Source organism: Brienomyrus brachyistius, chromosome 15 (assembly GCF_023856365.1).
Source record: "Brienomyrus brachyistius isolate T26 chromosome 15, BBRACH_0.4, whole genome shotgun sequence".
Classification (NCBI taxonomy): Eukaryota; Metazoa; Chordata; class Actinopteri; order Osteoglossiformes; family Mormyridae; genus Brienomyrus; species Brienomyrus brachyistius.
In genome coordinates this window covers 4,335,373-4,354,641 of record NC_064547.1, presented here as the reverse complement: position 1 = coordinate 4,354,641, position 19,269 = coordinate 4,335,373, and the positions used below count along the sequence as shown (strand labels likewise).

General features: G+C 40.7%; 2 protein-coding genes across 4 annotated transcripts; both read left to right on the top strand.

Moving 5' to 3' along the window:
* The first annotated feature begins 4,576 nt into the window (after nt 1–4,576).
* Nucleotides 4,577–6,998, top strand: foxe3 (forkhead box E3). The gene has a single exon (XM_048976852.1). It carries the CDS (start codon nt 5,302–5,304, stop codon nt 6,556–6,558), a length of 1,257 nt encoding a protein of 418 aa, XP_048832809.1. The 5' UTR covers nt 4,577–5,301; the 3' UTR covers nt 6,559–6,998.
* A 937-nt stretch (nt 6,999–7,935) lies between these two features.
* Nucleotides 7,936–15,191, top strand: foxd2 (forkhead box D2). Of its 3 annotated transcripts, XM_048977591.1 has the most exons (3): nt 7,936–8,088; nt 13,263–13,411; nt 13,490–15,191. In XM_048977591.1, the coding sequence occupies exons 2-3, from the start codon at nt 13,331–13,333 to the stop codon at nt 14,444–14,446; spliced, it is 1,038 nt and encodes a 345-aa protein (XP_048833548.1). In that variant the 5' UTR covers nt 7,936–8,088; nt 13,263–13,330; the 3' UTR covers nt 14,447–15,191. The 3 variants fall into 3 exon arrangements, with proteins under 3 accessions (XP_048833548.1, XP_048833546.1, XP_048833547.1); XM_048977589.1 differs by having other exon boundaries at nt 13,263–15,191; XM_048977590.1 differs by having other exon boundaries at nt 8,038–8,088; nt 13,291–15,191.
* The last annotated feature ends 4,078 nt before the right edge of the window (nt 15,192–19,269 follow it).

The window sequence follows — 19,269 nt, the reverse complement described above, 5'->3', positions numbered from 1 at the left end:
CAAATATCTCTGACAGAAAGTTCTTACCGGATCATAATTTCAGTGATTTGGGAAGGGGGGGGGTAGCCAGTATGACACGTTCGGCATTTTTGTCCAGCCGTTTCGCCAACCACAAAAAAAGTTGTGGCCGACACAAAATAAACCAGACACTCTCTGCAAGTTCTGAGAAGCCGTAATGTCTGAGTGAAGAAGTGGGTTTTACGGGGCGATGGGTTTTAAGCGAGTCATGTATACAGGGCGGGGGGCTTGTGTGTTTTGTGAGAGAGTTTGTGAGATGTGGTTGTAATCAAATGTATCCTAAATGGTGTAAATACAGTGTATATATGACATAGACCTTGCATAATACACAGAATTATTTGCACATATTTTCATTTATACATTTAGCAGGCACTTCTGTTCAGAGTGATGTGCAACTGAAGCAAATAGCACATTAGAAATATTTATGCTGTCAAGGTGTCAAGTAGGCATCAGCTTCCAGTGAAAGTCCAGGTGTCAGCAGGATTGGAGCAGGAGCTGCACAACAGCTACACGACAGCTGCACACAGCTGCACAACAGCTGCACAACAGCTGCACAACAGCTGCACAACAGCTACACACAGCTACACAACAGCTACACACAGCTACACAACAGCAACATCACTTTAACATAGGATTCTGTTAGGATTCTTGCTAGAGTTTGTGCTTGCATCTGTGTGTTTGTGAGAACAGTAACACGGAATGCACAAGTATGTATGCACAAGTATGTATGCATAAGTATGCTTAAGTATGTGCGTGTGTATGTCTGTGGTCAAATGTCCCCACAATGTGATAAAAACCTGTTGTTTTGATATTTCTGACCCCTTCAAGGGTAAACTCTTTTTAAAAAAAAAAAAAAAAACCTGTGGCTGCAATCAAAAACTAAAAATGCCAAAACTCTTGTATTTTGTTTAGTTACTTATGGTTACGGTTAGGGCTGGGTATGGGTTAAGGTTCATAGTTAGCATTAGCATTTTTCCCATAGAAATGAATGAGTGGTCCCCACAAAGATATGATTACAGATCTGTGTGTGTGTGTGTGTGTGTGTGTGTGTGTGTGTGTGTGTGTGTGTGTGTGTGTGTGTGTGTGTGTGTGTGTGAGTGAGAGACTGGGCTGTGGCTGCCTCGGTGGGGCAGTGTAGCGTGCTGGCCAGGGCAACGTGGAGCCAGCGGGCCCCAGAGGGCCCGGTCCTCACATAATCCCATTTTTTCAGGAGCCCTGGCCCGTACTTGATGAGCTTGAGCAAGAAAGGGTGCAGCGTTCACTCTCTTACTTTCACTCTCTTACTTTCCCTCGCTCTTTCATTCCCCCGCTTTTTCTCATGGCCCCCCCCCCCTTACAGTCCACCCCCCTCCCCCCCCCCTGGATCCGCTATGCGAATGAATGAGTCCCAAGTGTTTACTCAGCAACTCTCTCTGTCTCTCTCGTTCTGGCTCCCTCAGCCCTGAGAAAGACGCGGCCGGGTGTGAAGATGGAGAGAAAACTGGGAGAGAAAGAAAGAGAAAGAAACGTTCCAGCGCTTTTAACCGTATGGGGAGTAACGCAGCACCTCATATCCATCCACTCTCCATAAGTCTTCATGCATTACAGAGTCTCAGACAGTCATACTGGGAAGCCCAGGGTGCAAGGCAGAAGAGGTGAAACGTACTGGGTGGGATGTCAGTCCATTACAGGGCAGATGCGCACACACACAGATGTCGGCTAAACACATCTTTATGGGGACCGCTCATTCATTTCTATGGGAAAAATGCTAACGCTAACTATGACAGCCTTAACCCATACCCAGCTCTAACCATAACCAAGTAACCAAGCAAAATACAAGAGTTTTTGCATTTTTAGTTTTTTCATTGCAGTAACAGGAAACTGGTCCCCATAAGGGAAAAAAACGGGTATATCATCACGTTGTGGGGACATTGTGTCCCCATAAGGTAAGGTATACCCGCTCACCCGCACACACGCACACACACGAACGACTATATTCAGACTTAAATCCTACGCATTGACATTAATAGGAGGAATATTCTACAGTTCACCTAGGCAGTGCATGTAATAACACTGTCGCTGTGTTAATATCATGGCCCAATTTAGGGGAGGGTGGGCCACCTATACAGTATAAACTGCTGCCGTAACACCCGGGAAAAAGCTCATTTGTGGCCCCCGGGTCAGCCTGTGCGTGAGTTTGGCCTTGGTCATTATACCGTAAAAAAGTTACACTTCCTCACTCCAGCCTTGACCTCTGAATCCCAGACTTGCCCTCACATAATAAAAACGAAGAACTCAGCCGGAAACTAGATGCCACATATTTTAAAATACATATTTTTAAAATACTCCCATTATAGTTCAGCAGGTTATATTCACAACAACCCCAGACAGTCCCACCAAGTGAGCAAGTACCTAGAAGCTAATGAAGCGTGTGCGAATATATCAACCCTGAAGCTGAAATGCTTTCATCCAAACAGCTAAAACTGATTCATCCAAGGGCTCTAGTTCTCGTAAAAACAATTCTGCTTCATTTCTAACGTACGTATCTGAATGCAGTTATGTTATTCTGCAAGACCTTGGCTGGAATATAGTTTTGTGAATCAACTGAATAGAATGTAAGGGGTGTGCTGTGTGCAGGAATTGGTGAGTACTGACATTATCACTGATTCCTGGTGCTGCAGCAATTGAAATCATACATCCATCCATCCATTTTCCAAACCGCTTATCCTTCAGGGTTGCGGGCGTCTGCAGCCCATCCCGGAAGCTACAGGCACGAGGCAGTAGGAATCATACAAACTTTTATAACTGAATGAGTATTGTCTGTCTTGCAGTTTGTGAGCATAGATATCTTCAGTGACACCTGTTGGTACTGCGACAGGAATCATACAAACATTCTCACATTTCACACTTAGGAGGAACATTTAATTATCACTTTCTCTAATCACAAACAGTGACTGAATCACAGATTAATTTTGACGTGACATTACTGATTGCAATACTTGGTTGAAAACTTTTCATCAAAAAGCTGGATTTATTGCAACTGAATTGTTTGATGAAGGAAATTATGCATAATTTAATTGGCCATTAACGCACCATGTTCGGCTAATCGATACCTCATAGTCATTTAACAAATTAAATTAATTACTTAATTAATTAGCTGACATGATAGTGACTGGGGTAACCCTGGGGAGAGGTTTGGGAACTGGAGTGCTGTTTATCTAGGCATATAAGGAGATATCATTTTGGAGAATGGATGAAATACTTATTTTTATTATTACAGTTCATTTATATATATTCTAATGTTAAATGGTGTGTTTTTTTCTGAGCAAATATACACTCAGTACCTAGATAAATAGCTTTAAACATTTTCTTTGTCTGGCTAAGTCTTTTGCACAGTACTGTATACATACTGAATTGCTACAATAAAATCAAACTGGGATTGGAATAGTAGAAGGGTAGAGCAGGGCTGAGGCGTTCTTGGTCCAGCCACACTCACAGCACACAGTACAGGCATTACAGGTAAAGACATAATTCAGAGTGACTTGGTGAGGTTGGGAGGTGCGTGCCTGGGGGATGGGGGGGGGGAGTGAGGATTATTGTGGGGCCACAGCCCCCCAGGGGCTGTACGGTCGCTTCCTGGCCACAGCCCCTGTTTGTCCCGCCTGACCTGGCAGAGCAGGGGGGCAGATCCCACACCGATACACCCTCAATCCCACGCCTGTCCGAAGCTGTTATCCACCGAGTGTGAGCAGCTCGCTGGGCTTAGTGCGTCTGACCCGGCTCGGGGGGGTCAGAGGAGGGGGGGTTAGATGGGGTGCTGTGGCCGCTTAGCTGGAATGGTGCACCAGTGAAGCCTTCATGGTTTCTGAGTGCAGGATGGTGGGTCTGTGGGAGAGATTAGCTCCAGTTCGGGCTCGGGTCTGAGGGCATGCCCAGCTTCTCAGTACACTTCCCTTATTCCCTTATTTTACAACACAGTGCCAGTAAGATCTCTGAGTTTTTCGCCTTTGAGGAGGTTCATTAAGGACGTCTGCTGTGGATCTGAAATCCTAACACAGGCCTTGCATTACCAGTGTAATTCCAGTTAAACATATTGTGAAATATTGTATGGAATTGCCCATTTGTATGTATCCACATCCCAATTAAACCGACCATTGTAGTCGCACTTATAAGACACAAAACGTTGCACTTATCGAAGTTTACGCTGAAGCCATAATCTGGAAGCACTGATGCTTATTTTTATTTTACAGTGTATAAGGGATTGTTGTGAAAACCCAGCCTTGAGACAGTTATGGGGGAAATGTGGAAGTAGCGAGTGGTAAATGCAGGCGGGTGGAGTGGGTGGAGTTAAGGCTGAAACACCTGTGTGTGTGTGTGTGTGTGTGTGTGTGTGTGTGTGTGTGTGTGTGTGTGTGTGTGTGTGTGTGTGTGTGTGTGTGCGCAAGTATTTCAGCTGTTATGTTACTAACGATGTAAAAAAGACTCTGATATTCGTAATCGAAAAATATCGAAATAATAACTCCCTGTATTAGAGTATTTATTTACGGCGAATACCTGAGGCAGAACGATATAAGAAGCCCAGGAGGTTTCCGGGGAAATTGGGCTGAAAGTCTGTTCGCGTAACCCTAAGTTAGATAACCCCTGTACATCTTTAAGCCTTTTGTTCCGTTCATTTCCTAAGTTATCTTCGCTAATTTAAGAACTCAATGTTGCCCTGAAATCCTTCAAATACCCTATCTATAAATGCATCTTAAAGCAGGATAGCGTGATCTTAAATATATTTTAAACATTATATTTTTCATGAACATTACTAATTGAAAAACATCAATATATTTCCAATACATGCGCCAGAATTCATTTATACAATATACATTTTGACACATTATTGAAATATTAAAGCAGATATTCACATTGTCTAGATTATGCAAGCGGTAATACTCAATAAAATGCTTCAGACGATTTAATGGATTCAGTGTACATTATACACATCCATGCATATATGTATATAAACATACTAGAATAACGATAAACAGGTACCTGAGCATCAGAAGACAGCCCTGCTGACAATTGACGGGTCGGGCTCGCCTACTGCCGCCGTCGTCACTAAAGGTCGGCCTTATAAGAGCGCGCGCCGCTCACACACCTGGCACAGGACACGGAGAGGGACAGAAAGGGTGCAGGAAACCGGGGGCTGGACTGAGAGATTAGAGTAAGCGGGTAAACACATGGGCATCGTTCCGTATATTTAGTATTTTAGGGGAAAAAACAAGCTGCGCAAGGAAAAACAACAACAACGAGATTTTTATGAATCTTGCAAACTTCTCTTACTACTCGGACATGTGCAACATGACGGCAGAGTCAGAGCACTCACCAGCCGAGGCAGCGAGTCCCTTAGGGGTGTCCTCTAACATCAGCATGGAGTCCCCAGTGGCCCCGCCACCGCTTCTGCTTCAGACTCGGGCCAAAGACGGAGTACTGATCAAGTCTGAGCCTGGGGGATGTAGTCCCAACACGGACCGAGAAGAAGGAGTCCCTCTGGGTAACTCTGACGACCACTTACCCCCTTCGGGAGGCCGACGCAGGAAAAGACCGGTGCAGCGCGGAAAACCCCCTTTCAGCTACATTGCCCTCATAGCCATGGCTATCGCCAACTCTCCCGAAAGAAAGCTCACTCTGGGGGGCATCTATAAATTTATCATGGAGCGTTTCCCTTTCTATCGGGAGAACTCAAAGAAATGGCAAAACTCGATTCGCCACAATTTAACTCTTAATGACTGCTTTGTCAAAATCCCACGGGAGCCCGGTAGACCGGGGAAGGGCAACTACTGGACCCTGGATCCTGCAGCTGAAGACATGTTTGACAACGGGAGTTTTCTACGCAGGAGAAAAAGATTCAAGCGCACCGATGTGAGCACCTACCCAGGGTACATGCAGAACTCAAGCGCCTTCACCCCGACACCTGTGGGTCGGTCGGCCTACACCAACACACTGTATCCCGGAATGAGCACGAGCTACGGTTCGCAGCCCCCGGCAGTGCTGCACCATTACCCAGCCCCGGCTGGGGTCACCCAAGGACAGCACCGAATGTTCAGCATTGACAACATCATCAGCCATCAAACAATAATGCAGAGCGGGCCAGTAGGAGAAATCAGCCCTCAAGCATTGGCCTTGGGCGGTGGAGAGTTAGGTACAATGTCCACCAGTTGCCCAGTCAGCGGCCCCGACCCTTCATCATGCTTCCAGTCACAGACTGTAAACCCCAACGCAACTGTGCTGACTAGAGGCAGCGGCGGCATGTCTTCAAACCTTGCGACCACATACTCTTATCCATCATCCTCCTCTCCTCCTCATCTACCGACGATGACTCAGGGCAGCTTCTCCCCGGGCGGCTCCCAGGTGTATTACGCAGGGAACAGACTCTCTCTGCCGGCTGTGCGCTCTGGCTCTTGCGCTGAACACACAGAACAGCTGCTGGGGCTTCCCGGTACCACCATGAACTCCTACAACAACACTTACATGCGACCGGCGAGCTTCGCGTCCGGATTTGAGCGATATATGTAGGCAGCTTTTATAGACTTACAGTAGAAACCTCATCTTTCGCGTTTTCCACGACACTGATAAAGCGGTGAAATCCGATAATTCTCCGTTTACTATCATGTGTATGACTGACGTAAAAAAATGTCCCAATGTCATCTAAAATTTACTTAATATAGGCTACCTGGATATATCAAGCATGTTTTCTTTCAGACAAGGCATTTCAGTACTTTCACTGTATTTATCTAAAGAGGAAATGGTAGCCTTGCAAGTTAGCAGGAAACATGTACAACTAACTGAATGATTTTAAAAGATATTCCTATAACTGGTTCATTGTTGTTAAATGAGCTGCCGTCAAGCAGGACGATTTTCATGGAACCCCAGACTTTCATAAACGTTATTTCACGCGAACTGCAAACAGATGTGTTGGAAACGTTTATCATCTAAGCTTAACATGCATAAAAACGTTAATGTAGATTGTTTTAATTTTGCAACCAGAGTTCTGTTTTTTATTATTATCATTATATGTTATAAAAAAGCAATAAACGCCTTGCAAAACTGCAGTCCGGTATTATAACAATGAATCGCCATCATCGTTTTTTTTTGCACAAAGGACATAATATTAATTATTGGATAATTTGGCCAAAATGCAATAATTTTGATGACGTTTTTAGTAAGTTCTAAAGACCGGAATCACTACACAAATCCAGACTATAGTGAGTAGAAAATGATGAGAATACATTTCAGGTTGGGTTACATTACTGCCATATCCGTACAGCTAAGGTGAGAAATACGAATCATTTGTTTTTAGACATATAAAATATCTCTTACATAAGACTTAAATGAAAAAATGTCAACCTATCGACCAAGCGCACAAAACTAAATCTCGAATCACAAAGAACACATTAACAAATCAATGCGATATAATCTGATCACGTGATATGCTGTGCACAATAATCAACGTCATGCACATTCTGAAATTCATTCTTTTTTGCCCAGTTGAACTGAACCGACATGTCAGAACGCGCCATGAGCTATGCAGAGTTTATTTGATTCAATCGCTATTTATGTAACACATTTGATGAAAAATACACTGATAACATGATACCACAAACGTCGATTCCTTTCCTAGACAATGCACGTAAAGGATGACATGCCACCAGTGACAGTCAGTGCGCCAAACGCAGCTGTTGGCCTTTTACGGTGAGAAGGGGTCACTGGCAGCGCAGAATTACAGAATCAAACCCTGCACGTTACTTAAATTACAATAACAATATTATGACTCATCCTCACGTGTATTTCCGTCTGTAATACGTGTACAAAAGGCCCCCGACTGTTAAGTATTTAGTAATTGAAATTCTTATTTAGCTGGTTTCATTAATCCATTTATAATGTTACATGGGAGCAGCCATTAGCTTATTGTTTCCATGGTAGTACGTGGGCACGCATGGCGCAAATTAGTTGCGATCTCCATTTTATTTCCGTTCATTAAAGTTAATTGCGGGGATAACGGCGAGTGCCAGTTCATTCTGTTCGTGTGACCAAAATGACCAAAAGGTAAGACAAATATTGAGTCTACTTATCTTTGTATTTGCGCCTTCATTATACAAGTGGTTATTCGTCATTCTAAGCAATCGTTCTGTTATAATCATTAAAGTAATTAGTAAATGCGCTTCTTTCGCGTTGCGAAATATAATTGTATGTCAAACGTGAGTTTCATGCATATATTCTCTGTTAACGTTTAAATGGAGAGGGATTACAATTGTATAACGTGGGGCATATGCAGTGCAATACTGTGTTAGTATAATTAACTTCAGCATGCAGGTTCGATTTTACGGCAAAAGAGAGATCGCTATGTCCATGTATGGTTGTAAGCTGACATTGTTATGGGAAGTTGCTGAGTGTACACTTGCGATATTTTTGTTTCTTTTAGACCACACACACACGCACGCGCGCGCGCGCGCCCAAGCACCTACATCAGCACCTGTATATGTGAAACCTGGAGAAAGGACGTTGCACTGGAATTAAAATAAACATTCGTCAGGATCCCTGAGCCTTAAGTGGTGTTCTGGCCGACACTCCAGGATATACATAACTAGAATCAGACCCAGCAACTTGGGATAGTGATCATAACAGCAGTCTCCAGTTCAATACGCATATTGTGATCATAAGATTATATAGGTTATTCCAGCAGGCAGCGTGACCCTCGTCCTTCGACATCCTCATGTGCTTTGGGATTTTTCCCGGACGAAAAGGTTAGACTGACACCTGCTGGTGTGCTGCGTTCTTTCACAATCGCTTGATTTTTTTATTTTTTTGCTGATTCCTTTCTTCGTCGCTAGATGTCAGACGAAACTTTAAAATGGTTTTTATTTGGCGTAACCGTATTAATTTGTCATCCACGGATAACACCGAATTTGAATAGATTTGTTTTGAAGGAAAATGAGAAGATTTGAATTTTTCACCGTAGTGTTTGTGTATTTGAAATCTAATCCAAATAAAACATAATTTACCTAAATATTAGCCACAGATGTAGGGTGAGGCGTAATGTTCGCGTCTTTTCATGGAAAAAACATAATATCTAATGGCCATCGAGCCTAAGCAATTACATCGTCCAATTTTTTGAAGGCAAATCTAAATATTTATTATTCTCTGCACCTATAACATATTTCGTTTCAAAAAGCAGAACTACCGCACAGCAAATAAGACTCAAGTATGACTTATTCGAAGGTGTAGCAGCAAATAGGCTATTTGAAAATTAAGAAATGATGTTATAAAATATTGAATTGCTTTATATCTCAGAGTGGTACCTTAGCAGAGTTAAATATACTGCTTAGTTTTAAAAAGCATAGTGTCGCGAGGCTCAACGAAAAGTAAATTTCGTTGGTGACAAAAATTTGCACTACTAGTTATATATCGTTACATTTTGACCAAAGGGGGCTCTAACAGTCCTGTGTACGGGCTATCTTCTGAGAACGTTTGGGTATCTTGTGCGGATAATGTAATGTTCTACTTCTTTTCGAAATGGTCCGTTTGCTTTGTTTTGGAGTCCGCTCCGTGGTAGGCATCAGCCATCGAGCATAATGTAATATCTTATCAATGGCTTAGATTTAATAATCGTGTTTTAAACAATTTACCATTTACCAAACAAAAAACATACAGTAATTGCATTTGCAATGCGGACTAAGTATATATTCTAAATTTATTCTCTACATTCATAAATTCGGAGCCATTCTCAAATCCCTGCAGGCCAGAACTAGAACACATGAAATATCCTCTTATTTGCATACTTCTGGAATTATCCTAACTGACGTTTGTGATTTTGACTACAACCAATAAGCGCCGTGGAAGCTCGGCGTTAATGTTCTAAATGTGTTTTTTAATCGTGTTTATGCGCGTAACATAGAAAGCCAATCACGACCCGCGGTGACCTGGCCATCCTCCTGGACACCTGTTTGGGTGCCCGTCTAAAGCATGAAAGTTACGTAGCCGCGTCCGCCAAACACCCCGTGGAAGCACTGGAACTAGAAGAGGACTTAGTAACAGAAATTAGACTATGTGATTGTGGAAAGCTGTTTTTGTCGACCGTTTTTAATGTAGTTTTTAACAATATTATTATTATTATTATAGCATCAAGAATCGAATAGTTATAGTTGAGCCACTAAACTGATGTTTTCATAAACCATTGGGTATATAATGGACCACCAAAAAATGACCCAATTTTGAAATCTAAACAATTAGAACTGATGGGGAAACGGAGGTGTGGGATTAAATAACAACGACGACAATAATGATAATAATGATTCACCTGTGTATAACTTTCCATAAAAGGTTCGGTTATAAGAAGTAGAGAGCAGAAATACATAATGTATATATGCTTGAGTTGGGCTATAAAACATGCACGGTACAACTGTCGAAGTCTGTGTTCAGAGAGTTCGATTGTGATTGTTCGATTGTTGCGCATGTTCTAACTGACGGGAGCAGCCTGTATCTATCATTATCAATGTCTGTGCGTCTTTTATGTAAACTAAATACATGCGGAAATTATGGGAAAACACAAGTTCAGTCTTGACTTACAAGACATACATTTTGTGATTATAATATGAAGTAAATCTATAAAAAATGTAAAGAAATTTTCGGCACGGTAAATAACTTGGGGGGGGGGGGAAATTAGTTGCGGTGTTCTGAAGAGAAGATGTCGTGAAAGTCTGGCGTCAGATTCGATCAGCCTACACATTAAAAGTGTAACTTCTTACACGTTCTTATACTGTCTAATTCAAACAAAATCCAATAATGAAATGAGCTGAACTGTATTGTCGAATGTTTCGAGAATTCAAACAATAAATGCGACTAAATTAATCGGAGAATAAGAGTCGGGTGAATATATAACGATTAAAGGGAATAAAATCAGACACAACGCGCGCGCGCGCACGCACACACACACACACACACACAAGCAGACAAGAGCACCCACACAAACGCCACAATAAAAGTGCGTAACTTCATACAATTGTTTGCTATTCACAGAGCTTTCTTAGACCTACACCATTCACTCATTAGTTTATTAGCCGGAACACAGTATATGTAGTTAGAATCTGAAACTAAATTTATGTCCTTCTTTATTAGCAAGAAACTGTAATATTTCATTGGTTAACAAACGTGCACATCTACATACACACATGCACATACAAATACACCGACTAACATTAAACAGGTTGATTAAAATATGTGGGGAAAAATAGGCGTATTTTATTAATATGTGAAAGCCTTTCAGACTATTCACTATCTGCCGTTGAGCAAAGAATCGTATTTATGGTATGCAGGTTGACAACGTAGGAAAAAGAAAAAGACGCGTGAAAGCAGGTAATTGTCTATGGTGACATGTGACTATCTAAAAAAAAACCAATAATGAACAATGCAATAAACATGCAAAATAAAAAACGTTTATTGTTAAGATTCTTTGGATCGACCAGGGAATTGACTGTGATTTGCATATACCTTTCTGGAGATAATTACGTTGGATATACGGTAAATCTCCACAATTCTGAAAGAATAATTAGCCTGTATGAGGAGAGTCACACACCAGTCATATCACTTTATAATATAAGTGTCAGTAACGAACAGGCTCAGCTCAATACCTTGCTGCTGTTGTTGCTGCTGTTGTTGTTGTTGATGATGATAATGGTTATAATGGTGATTTTAAGGATACGGCTGTAGTATGGTCTCTAAAATACGAAGGCCTTCTTCAAAGACTATCGCGAGGCTTATGCCATAAATTTAAACGGTTATTAATTAAAAGACCTGCAATTGTGAATTATGTTCGTCCATGATAAAAAAATATGATGAATAATTTATTCAGCCTTCAGCAAATATTTATTTAGCACATGAAAGCAAACCGAATGATAATTTGCAAACGCGTATGTATTATGCCTCCTCCTTGGAATTGAAGAAAACTCAATTGTAGTCAAATTTATTCTTTAAAAATCCTTTTAATTTTGCATATATATTTTTTCCATATCGTAATAATCAAGCAAGAAGTGGGTGTTGGCCTGGCTTTACGCTACACAGTGGGGGGAAAATACATCAGTTGGTATTTTTTCCATTTCCCTCCTGCTTGTAGAGAATAACAGATGATGAGCTAGAGGAAACATCAGTGCACGACTATCTGTATTCATATTTAATAGATTATGGAAAATAAATAATTATTAATATCTAAGTATCTTACTTTTATCTGCTACGGTACATTTAATAATACTGAACGCTCTTTTGAGTAATTTATAATTCACATCATACGCAATTTACGGTAACTGCAGAGGAAAATGAAAGTAATCATACTATTCTGGTAATATACGGTAACAGGTATATATTCCGCTACCGACAGGCTATTTTACGCGTTATTATATCGACAATTAATCATATACATTAACTTTAGGCCATTAGCTAAATGCCTCACGCGTGGTATTCTGCATTTTGTTTTATTATCCGGAACCTGAAAGGCTACTTTCTTCCCTGCTTAATTACTACATATTTACAAATACATGTTATGTAAATTTCAAGACGTCATATTATTGCTGAGGTGGCAATTAACGAAACTGGGAATGTGATGACGGTTCTTTCTCTTATCTCTCCCTGTCCTTTCTCACATCTTTCCCTCATTTCCTTGAGTTCCTGGTAGCGGTGACACGCGGATCACGTGACAACGCAAGTTGAATAAATGCTTTTGAGAGTCGGCAGGGGAGAGAATGTTTGGCTCGCACGGGACACGAGAGCAGCGTCTCTGTGCTCAAAAAAATAAATATTCACACCAGTATATGTATATATGCACATGGAAGAAGAAATTACAATATTAATTAACTAAATTAGGCGACGACGAGAAACAAACCATTCTTTAAACAAACCAGCATAAACAGAAAAACGACTCCGAAGAAATATATTCCTCTATATTCACGTATTCTTGCATTTATGTTATTATTGCAAGAAATCATTTTGATTATTGAGTTTCCACTTCAATGCTAGCATTGCAGCTCAGACGGTGGGGCCACGTTCTGGAGAGAGAAGGCTTCGCTTCCTATAAAATGATTCTTTTGATCTCTTCGTGATTCATTTTTTTACACCGCAAACGAAGACTTTGTGCTTGGCGACCAAACTGGGAATTGTTCGGATTTTCAGAAGAGAGTGATTTCCTGCTGTGTTTTTTTTTTTTTTTTTTTTTTTTTTAAATCGACCTACAGCGACGAATTCAAACGTTTTCTGGTGCAGGAGCTGCAGACACGCGACTTGATAGCGTGACCACCTAAGGATGACATTGGGGACGGATATGTCCGACAACTCTGCTTTGTCCGAGGATGTGGACATCGATGTCGTTGGAGGTGACATATCTGTAGGTAAGGATGGGAAATACCTACATCACCATCACGACTATAACTTGGGCAATGACTCTGATGACAACCTTTCCCAGAATGCCAGGGAGTGCGCCTCTTCCCCGAGCCTGAGCAACTCTGGGTGTCCGACAGAACGTGTTGGGGTAGAAGAAGAATCTGGCGGAGGAAACTTAGTTGGAGGAAAATCGGGAAAAAACACGCTGGTGAAGCCGCCTTACTCATATATTGCCCTGATTACAATGGCGATTCTGCAAAGTCCCAAGAAGCGCTTAACACTAAGTGAAATCTGTGAGTTTATCAGCAACAGGTTCCCTTATTACCGGGAAAAGTTCCCCGCTTGGCAGAATTCGATTCGGCACAATCTCTCTCTCAATGACTGCTTTGTCAAAATTCCTCGGGAGCCTGGCAATCCAGGAAAAGGGAACTACTGGACCCTAGACCCGGAGTCGGCCGACATGTTCGACAATGGGAGCTTCCTGCGCAGGAGGAAACGTTTCAAGAGGCACCAGTCGAATGAGATCCTCAGGGACCCTGGGGGGTTCCTGCCGGGCTTTGGGTACGGTCCCTACGGGTACAACTATGGTCTCCAGCTACAGAGCTTCCATGCCCATCACCCATATCACGGTCACCATCCGGGAAGCACAATCCCTTTCCAGAACCCGCAGTGTGCACTCCCTACTCCGGCCACATTTCCTTCACCACACTCTCTTCCCTCACTTGTGGGGTCCGACTTGAGAAAGCCATTTTACCCACAGCTTAGTCCGACTTTGCCTGGACTAGCGCCTCTGAAAGTGAACTCTAGCACCCCGAGCCGGCCCTCCTTCTCTATAGACAACATAATCGGCGCAGCCAACACTCCGGCTCCCCCTTATTCTGTACAGCCGGGCAGCCAAGCACAGATCTTGGCTATGCTGACTCCTGCACTCGCATCTGCCTCTAACCACTTGAATCTCTCCCAGGAAACGCTGTTGCAACCGACCAGCGCGCAGACTTTTTCCAGCAAAACGGCAAACATTAACGGTTGTCACTTCTAAATCGACAACAAAACAAAAAGCACAGAACTTCTTTAAGTCCCAATAAGGTTCTATCACCGTATGCGAAGGTAGGATAATATTCTTTGCGACACTATGGCGCATTTTGTTCGTCTCAACACGTGTTTCTTAATCGTCATAGAATAAAAATAAACATGCGTTAAATATATTTATGGTATGTAAATATGTATAATATAAAGGGAGACGCTTATTAAAATCGTATTCAAATTAAGGTTTCGCAGACTTGCGGAGTGACTAACTAACTTTTCCCGTATGTCCAACACCCCAAGTTAAAAAGAAAAGTAGCATCCTGCAGATATGTAACTATTATTAAGATTATTATCGTTTTATATTTTTGGTTTAGTTTGTGAAAAGCACTGTTCATACCGAGACCGACAATTCTCAGGTTTTTAATTGTTTTAAAGCACATTGACAGAGAAAACGGGGGCTGTAAATACGACCCATAACCTTTGCCACTCTCCCCCGCTCTCCTTACAGCGGTGTTTGGTGAATTTGTAATTATAATTGTTCTATGTTGTCAATAGACAATTATGTGGTTTTGGTGTAAAGCACATTACCTCTCATTCTGTTCAACTGTTGTGGATAGGGTCTTGTCTATTTCAATAAAAAAATCTGTGAAATATGTTATTTGTAAAGAACGACAGACAAAAAACTTCTTAAAATGTTAATAAAATGTCATTTGTCTTTGCTGTAAAGACAATACAAATAAATGTTTGTGAATTTTAAATCATGTTTTCGTTAAATTATTTACCCAATAATCGTATAGGCTTATTATTGGCCTATTGCACCAGGTAAAAGAGTGGATTGTTTTCATTATACTACGGCAGCCTGTGTGTGGTAATATTTATGCTTCTCAGAAAAGAAAGGGCATTTTAAACTGGCAAATTACTCCACCTTTGCGTTGTTGGGATCTTTTATTGGGAACTTTTTAAACTCCTGCATAGACTTTCTCCAATGCGTCGCTCATGTAACAGGGGACCAGACATAAAGGAACAAATATATTAGACGAAAACGCATATTTTTCTTTTCAAAAATAATTTCACAAGAAAGGATTTTAAAATCGAGACGTGCCTTTCTTCAAGAGACGTAATCTACTTAGGCCTATATTAAGAAGGTATACCGTGCACTTCTTCTATAGTACTGCCTATATTTGAATACTTTTCATATATTATTATGTCTACTGTTTTCCTCTGTTTATGTCATGACATTGAATTTGGACATTTAAGTACAGGCCGAGCTAGTATAAACGTTTAAACAATAAAAATATGACTATTACATTATCACTTGTAATTAATGTTATGTTAATGTGGTGCCAATTATATTAATCGCTGTCAAAACGAATAAACCGATGAGTATTTATTTAGAAGATGTTCGCGCTGCGTTAACTCTCACGCGCAATGTATTTTTGATATTATGGAACAGTGAGCATGTAATGTCTCTTCTGTGGCTCTCGGGGGGGGATGATAATCGACTATATTCTGACGAATAAGAATGGCTAAATGAATAGGAGCAGCAGCCTTTGGAAACCTGTAATTGAATGTCAGAGTTCTACATGGATACCCACGATCTCTTGGGGTTTCAGTGCTAATTTGTAATAGCATTCTTTTTTTCATCTGGATTCTAATCCACGATAATGCGGCTTTCTGGCCGTTTGTTTATGTTGTCTCCGAAGACCCTCTCCCCGGGGCATGAATGGGCACCCAGCGAGCGGTCTCCTCCGCTACAAGCCACACACATTTGCCTCTGAAAAGCGATCTACTTACAAGGCGCTCGGCTGTCCGCTTTCAACTCGCTTGTGTTGATTCGGGACATGTACAAAAGAGGCAGCGGGAACTCGCGGCAGTGCAGAAAACACGCCGATGAATCCATTTTAGAGTTGGTCAAGCACATGTTCTTAGAATGGGGGAGGTATAAAGCGTCTTTTATTTTGTGGAGCTCTGTGCAAATTGTTAAATTGCTATGTAGGGTGTTTCTGACAGCTGATTATTAGGCATAGGGTTAGAAGGTGGGAGGGCTGGGCGAGCAGCCGGGATATTCACCAAGGCCTACCGTCCAACTTCAAAATGTCTTGGAAGTGAGCGCATGTCTGAGAATGCGTTCACCTCATGAAATTGTGACACATTTCATTTTCTTACAATTATGATAATGTTTACGAATTTGTGACCTAGTACCACGTGTTTCAATCCCTTACTTTTTAATTGGCCTGCTTCCGCGTGTGTCCGACAGACAACCACACAGATGAAAGGGGTGCAATTCATTTGCCCAAATGGTCTTTTACAAATATTAACCAAACAAAGTAGCCCGATGGCAGGACAGGAAAAAAAAATATATAAAAATACGTGATAACACCGCAAATCTAAATGGTGTCTTAAATATAGTGTTAATACTGTAGGCCTACAGTGTATGGTGACCGTGGTGCATTCTTGTTAATCTTTTATAAAGAGAAATTATTTTACTAGGGAATATGAACTGTTATACAGGTCTGAAATGAAAGCAAAACTTTAAATCGAATTAGCTGTAAAATGTTATTAATACGAACATGTTTCAATACTGTTTAACGTCATATATTAAGTCCATTTTATATTGTATATTAATTTACATTAATTTATGGGTAATTTGTTGGTGACGATAATATTCTTAAATAAAGTGTCGCTCAGTATACTGCATTTGCACGTCCCGCGCGTGGTCGTCGGTATAATTCAATCGCTGTAAAACTGTAGCGAGACAGGGGTGACTGAAAACGGAATAATACGACATTATCGGCAAAAACGATGCATAAAAGTTCAGACAATAAGAACGCCAATAATTTGCAAGTACATAAAGAAAAGGGCACGTCAAAAGTAAGAGTGTATTGGAAAGAACAAAGAAATACTGTTAGATTTAGATGTAAGGTCAAAAAATGTCACGTAAATAGACATGAAAATAAATCAGGTTACATACTGGCAAAGCAATAATAATAATAATAATAATAATAATAATAATAATAATAATACAGGTTTTTATTCTAAGTTATACTAATGGAATTATTTGTCGTTTGTTGTTTAGAATTGTCTTTGTGTAAATCTGTATGTTGCTCGAAAAGTCGTTTAACAAATCAATGTGGTTGGTGTTTCATAATATTTAAACCAAATACACAAATAATCCAAATAAATGTATAGAGCTACACAGAAATTGTTAGGCTATTCGGACAAATTTCTTTTATCTGATGACGAAATGCGGAAAAATAAAAAGCACAGAAATGTGCAAAAAAAAATATATATATATATATATATATATATATATAGAGAGAGAGAGAATGTGTATTTTCAGTTTGCACAGATCTGTCTCTTAAAATGCTTTGCTTTAGTGCGAGTGGCGGTACTTTTTACTGAAAATATATATCAACGCTGAATTTGGAGATTTCTGATTGTGTTTGGGAATCAGTTTAACTCACAATATCTGCGTGGGTGGTGAGCTGACAGGGGGGGTCGCTATAATTATAATCGCGGCAGCTTCACTCAAACACTGACACAGAGTGAAAGGCACCGGGGGGTGTGTGGTACACGGATACACGTGGGGTGGAGCGAGGCTGTGGGGACGATTACACGACACTGTACTTTTGCTCGGTTCTGACACCAGAGGGTATAACTGTTATTTCTGTCTGTATTATGTCGGCCTTAAACCGCCGAAGCACGAAGCGTAACATTCTCACCATCCTGAATTTTGTTCGCGAATTCAAAGTAATTTCTATGCCTGTTGGTTTGAATTGTTTTCAGCAGTATAAATTCCCGATTAGCCTACTGCATTAATTGCTAATATGCCTTCATTTAAGATGTGTTTTTGATAATAAAATATATGTATATATGCATATATGTACTTTAAATGTCCAAAATCTTGAACAAAGACAATGCTGCGTTTCTGATATTGTAATTTACATCTTATTGTTAATTTGCTTTATGTCGGATCAGATTAAACAAAATCGGGCTGTTATCACGGAAAGCTTACCCTACCCTTTGTATGATAACAAAACCGTCTCTAGTTTTAATCAGTGCTGAGTTATTGTGATTTACGGGAAATGATCTGGACGCATATTCTCTTATCTCATGGGGAAAATAATATAACAAAACACGGTAGCTTTACTGGGGTGCAATTATGTATGTTCCGATCAATCTTTTTTTAATATTACATTTCTATGCTTTTTAGTGCCTGGTGTAAATCAGGTAGATGGATTAAAAAACGTACAGTGTACAGTAGCCGTCAAAATAGAAGTATATACTATACTGCCTGTGCTGTAATCGATTAAATGCAAATACACAACCTATACCGATTTAAGATCATAAAACCAAGCACAATCCTATCTATTTTCAAATGTATTTCTTCATCTGCAAAACATAAAATTGAACAACTGGAAGTAATTATAGTTTGAAATTATGGAAATTATGATGCCTTTTAGGAATCCCTTGGTGTGAACTATATTCATCTTTATCACGTGATTATGAGCACGTAGAAATATGAATTATCCGTGTTAATATATTACTGATTCTGAATTATTGTCAGTGGGGTTTTGTACGTTCGCGTCACTTTGCGACAAAATCAATATTGGTCTCTTGTCTCACTGGGTGGTTAAATCGCACAAAATTCCGTTCGCCCTCGTGCTTTATCCAGCATTTTTCTTTGTGACACATTACTATAATTTTTGTTAGAAGGTAGCTGGAGTCAAAGGGACGTCTCAATTAGCAAGGCGAGACAATTAAAAGTACGCAGTGAAGTTATACATCTTGCGGTGGCGGCGTGTGATTTTTCTAAAATCGGTGACCAAAATGCCC

What these genes read in the sequence shown, in the direction of transcription:
- foxe3 (XM_048976852.1), top strand. Translation starts at nt 5,302, where the DNA reads ATGAATCTTGCAAACTTCTCTTACTACTCGGACATGTGCAACATGACG.
- foxd2 (XM_048977589.1), top strand. Translation starts at nt 13,331, where the DNA reads ATGACATTGGGGACGGATATGTCCGACAACTCTGCTTTGTCCGAGGAT.